General features: G+C 35.4%; 1 protein-coding gene across 1 annotated transcript; it reads right to left on the bottom strand.

The window, feature by feature from the left end:
• Positions 1–6: 6 nt before the first annotated feature.
• Positions 7–8,751, bottom strand: LOC107094482 (G-protein coupled receptor family C group 6 member A-like). Its single transcript, XM_015390083.1, has 7 exons — positions 8,524–8,751; positions 8,248–8,414; positions 6,501–6,622; positions 4,400–5,176; positions 3,789–3,992; positions 1,985–2,111; positions 7–1,874 (listed from the first exon to the last, which is right to left on the bottom strand). Exons 1-7 carry the CDS (start codon positions 8,676–8,678, stop codon positions 721–723), a joined length of 2,706 nt encoding a protein of 901 aa, XP_015245569.1. The 5' UTR covers positions 8,679–8,751; the 3' UTR covers positions 7–720.
• Between the last annotated feature and the right edge of the window lie 519 nt (positions 8,752–9,270).

The following is a 9,270-nucleotide window of genomic DNA, read 5'->3' as shown; positions in this document are numbered from 1 at the left end:
TAATAATTAGATAAAGCAAAGGCCAATCTATATGAAGATATTTTTAACTCCAGTTTAAAGAAACTGAGGATTGTAGCTGTTTTCCAGTTTTCTGGGAATTTATTCCAGGTCAGTAACGCGACAAGTAAATGCTGCTCTCTGTGTCTGGTTCTTGCTCAAGGTACGCCAGTAGATGTTAGCGAGAAGACCTGAAGTCCTATTAAAAAAGTTATTACCTCATGAAACTGCATGCATTTAATATATTATGATAAAACAAAAAACAGAAAAAAATAGCTATATAAAGACAAACAAACAAACAAAAACCCTTTAAATATTTCAAATAAATCCTTCCTACATTACATACTTTAAGTCTGGCTCCTTCAGCAGATGTAGCACCTCATTAAAAGCTTCTATATAGAAGAAACTTGTTTTGACTGTGATATTATTGACATAACCTTTAATACTTTAAACCCCTGTTAACTGCAACTGTTTTCTATTGTGAAATGATTTTTGGTTAACTAAATTCAACGTGTGTGGATTTTTTTTAACTTCGAATACCATTCCACACTTTAAAAAAAACTCATCAAACAATTGAACACTGTAGAAAAAATGTGCTGCTCGTAACTGACTTACTAAATATAATGACTTATTTATCTGATGATATATCTAGAAAAAACTGTAAGTGAAAATGTTTAACAGCTTTTCTTCTTTTCTTTGGGTCTTTTCAATAATAATTTGTGCCTAAGATGGCAGGCTTAAAGATCTTATTAATGGCCTCTTCCTATAGTTGCGTCCATTGGTTGGCAGAGCAGGCTGAGTTTCTGAGATCGGAGCTGGAGAGAAAGGATCGATAAAGGTGTTTGGGGACAGCGACTGATCACTTATTGGTTGAAATGATTCTGAGCTTGACAGCGACTCCCTAGAGAAACCAGGATTTTGGATTCCATCATGATGGTTTCCCTCTATGTCCTCACCTTTGCTCTCGGAAAATTTCCTTATTTGCCTTAAAAATGCATCCTCTGTGTTTTTATCTCGTTTAAAGAGGATGATGTAACATTTAACCAAAAACTGACAAAACAAGATGCCCAAAGCAGAAATAACAATCACAACCATTTCAATCGCTGGATGATACTCGTCCATGACGTTCGCGTAAACTGGGCCAAAGATGATCCAGGCGATGAAGTAAATCAGCATGGAAAAGGTGATGAATTTTGCATCATTGTAACAATCGGGCAAGTTTCTGCCTTTAAAGGCAAGAGCAAAGCAGATGATTGCTAAAATGCCAATATAGGCTAGCATGGCCCCAAATGCTCCATATAAGTTTTCATCGCACTGTACAAGGATGTAGTGTTTTTGATATTTCTCAAATGGTTTTGAATATATAGTTGGAGCTTTTTTTGCAAGCCAGATCGCACAGATCAGCACTTGTCCACCCATGCAGAATGCAATAATCAGGTAAGGCTTGTAGAGTTTTTTCAGAACATCTTTGGTCACAGGGTCAAATTCAAAGGCCAAGATTATTTTAAATGACTTGACCAAGATGCAGGAGACAGACAAAGTGAAACTCAAGCCAAACCAAACTTGTCGGGCTTCGCATTTCCACTTTGTAGGTTTGGCACCAAATAACGTTACACTTCCAAATGTGAACAAAAGAGAGAAAAGGAGAATGATGGATACGGGGCCACCAGATGAGCGTACGACTGGTGTATTCCAGTAGGCTATGAAGATAATGGCAGCTATAATGGTTAGCACAGCTCCTAGAGCAGTGGCTGTTAGCAGTGCAATGTGATACACATCTTTCCATTTGAGAAACAAAACCTCTCTTCTTGAACAGTTACTACTGCCCTCACCGGAATATTCACTGCCTTCATCACACTTATAGCACTGGTTAGCATCTGAAAACAAAGAGCAATGGTAAACAGTCATTTTATTTTTGTAAGCTAAAAAAATATGTTTTTAAGTAATTTTGAGGTAACTGCTTAAATATATTTTACTCCAGACTTACCTGTGGTGTTAGAATACTCATTTTTGGGACACTTTTTGCATTCATAGCAGCAAACTGGTAAGGCACTATTCATTGTAATCTTCATTTCACCTGGATTACATGTTGAGCATTTGGAAGTCACTCCTTTCTGTAAAGCAAAACATATATTTATAGTGAAGGGAGTTCTCAAATCTCAATAAAGGAATATATTTTTTATGTAATAACAGAATTATGCATGCAGAATCATATTCAATAAACTAGGATGTTATTAAAAAGTAAATTTATATCTGTGTAAATTAGTTCTTTTGAAAAATGATATATATTTATTACATACACTGAGGTTTTCATTCAGTTTTTTGGTGATTTATGAAAATTTTCCACTTAAGGTTCAATAAATTACAACACTTAGAATATTACAACAGACCAGTTAAAAAACATCCAGCAAAAGGTAAATAATATTTTATGTGTTACCATTATAAAAAAAAAAATTAGTCTAATAAGTCCTTTGTTTATATAACAATTAAGCAGTGCAGTTAAGGTCTAATAGTAAATAGCATGATCATAACAAAAGAGGAGATTTTTCGACATTTACTGATGCCAAGTTCCAATAACCTGACTCCGCCAGATGGATTTGCTCCGCATATCCATCTGGAAACCTTCCGTTGAAGTAATTTTGGGAAGGGGCGAAAATACTGGTTAGCTGATTGGCCTATGTTGGTGTTAGATGGGCCAAATAAACCAATCAGATCAACGAAGCATATGACGTACTAACAGAGCGACAACGAAAACACAACCACAAGCCGGGCTACTCTTGCCGAAACCAGTCAGGAGAAAAGCAAAAACATATTTTCCTCTGAGAAAAGCCTCCAGAGCACTGTCTTGCTCTTGAAGAAATACTCTGTAATTCCAATAAAACTTGCTCGATAGCCACGCTAACGCTAGTTTCATCGGCTGAAGCCGCCATGTTCTTTAGACTAAACTGTCGCGCTTCTCGTTGTGTAACACCTCAACCTGCCTCAAAGCCAACGCTAATTGGACGTTCGTTTGGTGAATGGCTCTAAATTTTCTTTAACGGAGAGTTTCCAGACTGATCTGCGAGTGAAACCTTGAAAGCTCGCGAGATCAGGATGGTCTCACGAGGCTAAAGTTCCAAAGCATTGCTGCAATATATATTGTGAAATAATGTAGACATATGCACTAGAAGTAGTGCACCAAAATGTTTGAAATTCAACCGGTCTTACATAGTTTGTGTTTTACTCAATGATGAGAATCCTAACACTATCATTTTATTTCTTGAGAGTAGCAGGCTTTTTGTTTTATCTATGATCAATTTACCTTCTAACATATAATTAACATTTTAAAGCCTAAACAAAAGAAATGACTGAAAGAAAATTCTAATTTTTCAAAATGTAAATGTCACTGAACTTTCTCAAAAAGTTCAATTAGATAATTTATTTGCTTTAAATTTGATACATTAGGCAATTCTGCATAATCTTTTATGTTTTCTGTTCATTACATGTGTCTGAATGTTTAAGTTAGTGTTTTAAGCACAGAAACATCACACTGATGCTGCAGAAGACTAAAAAAAATCATGTATCAAATATGAACCACTTGGATTTAAAGGGTTAAATTTGTTTCATTTGAATTGACTGTTAATGGTGGACAATGTAATGTCAAAATGTATCAGGTCAAGTTCTAAAAAGCTATCAAAAAATAGTTTAGTATGGTATTTGTGTGGTATGTTTAGGGATGGCTTCTCACTAGGGTTAAGGCATCACAGATTCATTTGGGGTGTGTTAACTCACCAACTGAAGGAAATACTTACAATTTTTTCATCTAAGTAGCTGGAGGTTTGAACGAAAGACTGATTTGCTATGACATAATAACCAACGTCACGCGTTTTGTGATAGTTGTCAGAAGCAGACTTCCACATGATGACATCATAACCAGAGTTAACGTCACCGTGAGTATCAAATGAATAGTTTTCCTTATCCAAGGAGAAACGTGCATTTTTTAAGGCCTCTCGAAACTGAAATTACAAAGGAAAAAAGTTGTGATTACTACTGACATGCTCAGTGTCTGACTATATACACATTAAGTGATAAGTTTAATATGCTTTTTGTTGGAAATTGCTTAAGGTTTGCTAGATCATTTACTTTGCCCATTGTTGTTTTCCTCCTTTATATATATATCTACTCAAGGATCAGTGAAGCTGTAAATATTACTGCTAAGATCGCTAATGTTTCAATTAGCTCCTAAAAGTGTAAACAGAACCAATAAAAATATAAACCCAAAAATGATTTGCAGATGTATTCCCTTTCTTATCACCTATTATTTCTCTCGTTCACATAAATCCATGTAAAGCACATGTGAGTTATAAAAGGAAACACTGAAAGAATTCAGTTAATATTTTTTTAAAGTATTGTAAGTACATACCTCTCTGGGTTGTAATGAGGAAATGTTACACCCCTCAATGCAAAGATCTTTAACAGCCTTAGCGATTGCTTTGACTGCCAGATCGATACTGAAGACAGCATACAGACGTGTCATGTTGATTAATTTGTGGATTTGGGAACTGATAAATGTATTTGAGCCATTAGTATTATTAGCACTTAACTCTAAATATTCCCTCAAAAAAGAGTTGTTCTTGTACCGATCCGGCTTTTTCTCAATATACCTGAGAAACCTTTCAAACCTGATTTTGTTTCCAGATTTGAGAGTTATCCCAATGATGGTTCCAACATCCTCCAAAGTCCATCTTGTTGAATTAAGACATTCAACTGATTGTGACCAGTTATCACTGGCTATCCAAACTTTGTTTTTGCCTCTGGGGTCTTCAAGAAGTGTGTTAAAAATTTTCTTCATTTGGCTGGATTTGGCAAAGGACACAATGACAGAGACATTCCTATTGTCAGTGATGTTTTGGACCGTGTCTTTTATGGACTCTTCAAGATTATTGTCAACAAGAAACTCTGGTAGAAAACTTGTGTAAGCAAAGCAGATGCCATTCTTTGTTGCGTGATGTCGCAGACGTTCAACAGCATAGCGGCCATATTCACCATCAGTTGTTATGACCCCAACCCAGTTCCAGTTGCCACTTTTCAGAATCTCAATGATGGCATGTGCTTGGTGATCATCCTGTGGTACGGTCCTCAGAAAACTTGGGAAACGATCTTTATCGCTCAGGAGGCCAGATGTAGAGCCATAGCTTATCTGGGCACAGAGAAAGGAACTGATAAAGCAACATCTTACAATAATAATTGAAGCAGAGGAAAATATTGTCCTTATCATGTTTTGGTATGAATGACTCCAATACAATGCAGAACTTAGGTGAGAAAGAATGTACTGAGAAAAAAAAGGACCAAAACTTGTTTTGCAAAAGAAGAAACTGGCATGAAGCCAAAGTTCAAGGCATTGAGAGGATAAAGCAGATAAACAAGCAGGGTTAGGGAAGGTTCCGATGGATAAGAAAAGAACCACTGAGTAAATATTAACCAAGGCAAGGGACAGAAATGATAGGAAACCTATGAAAGCTGATCAAAAAGAATACGGTATGTTGCAGCTTAGGCAAAGAGAAGGCAGAGCAATCTTGGTATAATTGGAGCAGTAGAGTCACAGAGTAAGAGCAGAAACACAAAAGGCCTGAAAAGAAAAATGATCAAAATAAAATGCGAATGAAAACCAAAGCATAATCTCAGTGGACAGATACTTTTGGCATTTTATTTACATGAGCCCCTGCCCTTATTTGGACACTTGAATGGGCTTTGCTTACTCCTTTTACAATTTGTGCCTCTTTTTTACTATAATTTTTATCTTACCTTTTTCTTCCATCTAACTTTCCATTAATAAGCTTGGATAAAACCAACTAATCTACGACCTTGCTTACGAAAAAAAAAACCTTACTGGTTCACCTTGCTTGAGGACACTGTCAGTGACTCTGTCTTACTATGTACTTTTTATCATGCTTTTATCTTTATTTACATTTATTCTGCTTTTTTCCTCTATTTTACTGTCAAATCCATGTAAAGCACTTGTACTGAATTGTGTTATATAAATAAACTAGCCTTGCCTTACTGCTAGATGACTTAAGTTTCTCTATTTTTTTAAAGCATTTTCTATATTATTATATACATTTTTTTAAGCTTATTTAAAACTAAAACTTTCAAGGAGACCTAATTTCTACTAAATGTTTTACCTTTACTGAATTCTATGTAATGATTCCATAAGATTTCAGTGTTAGTATTTTATTTAAATGACTGAAATATATTCTTCGGAAAAGTCTCTTATATAATGAGAAGCAAATGTATATATTATAACAAGTGTGATGTAGAAATAATACATTCAAGTCACTTCACCTGACAGTTTTCATGAATTTATGATGAGTGTTCTAATCTTTTCAATATATAAATATGTGAGGGTGTTTAACCATAAAAGACAAACGCGAAAAGGAATAGTCTGTCTTAATGGATATGATATATCTGTTGAAGAGAATCTGAATTCACTAATGAAAGTAGGAATGTTTTTAATTACATCATACCTGAGGTATTTCCTCCAGGTTGAGTTGCCTTGTAACTGCAATAGATATTTCTGAGTAGTAAGCCCCTATGATTGCCATTACTGGTGGGGGTGGTTGCTGCTCACAATCCGTATCAGAGTTAGCTGCGGAAAACATATGAAAGCAGTCATTTTATCTACTTAAAAAGTCAAAACAATAAATTGTAAAAATAACAATTATGACAATGATAAAAAGAAAGTAAAATCTAGATTATAAGACCTAATACTATTTTGAAAAAATAAAAACAAATCTAAAACATCAAATTAATAGCTATTAAATTTCCACATTATACAATGCATGGATAAATTATGTCTAACATGTTAAACATAGACTAGTCGCTAAGGACCTGATCTTCAAAGATTCCAAACAAGGAAGACAAGACTTGTTTCTTAAAAAAAAAGAGCAATTAGAGGGTGTGGTGCTCGTTATCTTATATAAGAGACACAAAACCGGTTCATCTGCTCCATCAAAATGAGTAAAACGTTTATGATACTGGGCTCATTGCCAGGGAGAAGTCGATAATAATGATAATGATTATGAAGAAAAAAAACAATCATGACTTTTATTAAAAGTCCATATACAGTAAATACCATATGTGCACTTTTATAACACATATACTTATCCCAGTCTAAATATCAAACAAAACAAAAATAGATAGATAGAAAAGAATTAGTCAAGAACTTAAGAATCAATCATATAACCTAAAAAAACAGACTCAAGTTCGCCTTCCAAACCCCCCTCTGACAGAGCCTAGTCTGATAATCAGACTTATATTTAAATAAAGCTCTGAGCAGCTGTATTTATCTCCATCAGCTCCTCCAAACACCTGTTTGACCCAAAATATTGCACGCCAAAGTCATCCCAGACTGTGGCTCTACACTTCATATAGATCCTATAATGGCTTGTTGAATCAGAGAGAAAAAAAATCCATCTTATCGCAAGTTAGAGATGCACACTTTCAAAAAAGCATGGAGAAAGTTATTTTTCATTTCTAAAATCCATTTACACCATCTGAGGTTGTTGTTGTCAGGTGTCAGTTTTTGTTCAGTTCTGTTTTTTATAAACATGCCACAATATTTAAGTTCTGTCATAGTGTTTTTTCATTACGGTTTAATTGCCTTAGGCTTTTTAGCTGAAATCTATCTGTGAAAGTTTGGTCCTGACTTGCAAAGGTGTTAAAAATAAATGGAAAAAACTCTCCCTGCAATTAGTTTCAGGTTGGATGAATGGCTTTGCAAGTAGTAATCATTTTTAATTTGCATATCCTCCTCCCAGTATTTTACACGGTTTGGTCTTGAAAATATGATCTGCAAACAAAGCTTGTTCTACAAGTTGCATTTTGCATGCAGTTGTATTTAAACCTAATTAACAAAAACATGGAAAAATAGTTGATCCCACAATGGAAAAATTCCTTTCTGCATCTTAACCCATGCCCTTGGTGAGCAGTGGGTTCCCATTGTGCGGCGCCTCGGGAAGAATCAGGGGTTAAGGGTCTTGCTCAGGGACCCAGAGTGTAGGCTATGGGGATCGAACAAGATACTTGCAACCTTCTCAGAGCACAAGCGCACTGCTCTAACCACTAGGCACACATTCCCCCTTTTAACGCAGGAGAGTGTTTCTGCCAAGTTGTGTGTGCAAACGTGTGCAATCAAATGACATGTTTTTTTATACATGTATATCTTTTAAAAAAATACAAAAAATACTACTTTCTGGACTTAAGAGTGCTCACGGTTCATTTTCATGAAGAGAAGAGTGTTTTTCAAAGCAGTAGTAACATCAGCACATGAGTCCAGTATATGATATCCCAGAGTGATGTTCCCCAAGTCTCCGCTCTGGTTTATCTCCTCTATTCCATGCACCATCATCAGAGACTGAGCCAGTCGAGCAGGACTGAAACTGATAAATAGAAAAACACATTACTTACATATCTACCCATTCTTACGGCATTGATTCAGTCCTGTTGTTAAAGCGAAACAAAACAAACATGGAAAAAATAAAGAAATACCTGATACACTTTCCTGTATCGTTTACACTTTCATGTATTGGGAACAATCCTCCAATGATGATGTCCCCCGGAGACTTGGCTTCTTGCATGGATTCACAGTAGAGAAATTGAAGTGAGAGAAGAAAAATTAGATAAAAACTGAAGAGAGCTGTCATTTTCCTTGTTCGATTCACTTTTCTTGTATTTAAAATTTCTCTAGGAACCTAACCCTGAAATCTCTGTTCTGTGTCTCTCCGATCTGACTGCAAAATACTGAAATCCCAAACTTCCCGAACCTTAAATAAAACCTGAAAAACAATCTTTGCATATTTGTCATTGCAAAGAACGGCTGTGGCTCTCCCTGAAGCACAAGGATGTAAAACATATATTGCAGTGCTCTTCCTTGTATTTATAGCAATTGTGTAATAACCTACTCATTTAAAAACACATGAGACTATATGTTAGAAAGATAAATATCTGTAATTTTTTTTTAGGTAAAGATTTGATTTGTGTCCACTGATTTCTGATCTGGATTCTTTTGAATAAGTAAGCTGTTGGTGTGATAAGATGCACCAGCTATATGTAATCAACCAACTTAAACCTGGAAAGACATTAAAAGAAGGGGATTCCCCAGCAGAGGAAAAGAACAAGAAATTCTTGTCAGGTTTCTTTTCAAACTTGTCCTCTGTTTGAAGTTTAATGTTACGCTTAAACGTTTAATCATGATCGAAATTGTGTTCAGTTGGCTTGAGAGTGAATTTCTGTTTC

This window comes from Cyprinodon variegatus, unplaced genomic scaffold (assembly GCF_000732505.1).
Source record: "Cyprinodon variegatus isolate N-32 unplaced genomic scaffold, C_variegatus-1.0 Scaffold485, whole genome shotgun sequence".
NCBI classification, from domain to species: Eukaryota; Metazoa; Chordata; class Actinopteri; order Cyprinodontiformes; family Cyprinodontidae; genus Cyprinodon; species Cyprinodon variegatus.
This window is presented reverse-complemented; position numbering and strand designations above follow the sequence as displayed.

Bases quoted from the DNA above. Each gene is read 5' to 3' on its own strand.
- LOC107094482 (XM_015390083.1), bottom strand. From the start codon at position 8,678: ATGACAGCTCTCTTCAGTTTTTATCTAATTTTTCTTCTCTCACTTCAA. The intron at 6,623-8,247 runs GTGAGCACTCTT...TGTTTTCCGCAG, and splicing joins TCTCTTCATGAAAATGAACC to CTAACTCTGATACGGATTGT. The intron at 1,875-1,984 runs GTAAGTCTGGAG...CTTTGTTTTCAG, and splicing joins TGAGTATTCTAACACCACAG to ATGCTAACCAGTGCTATAAG.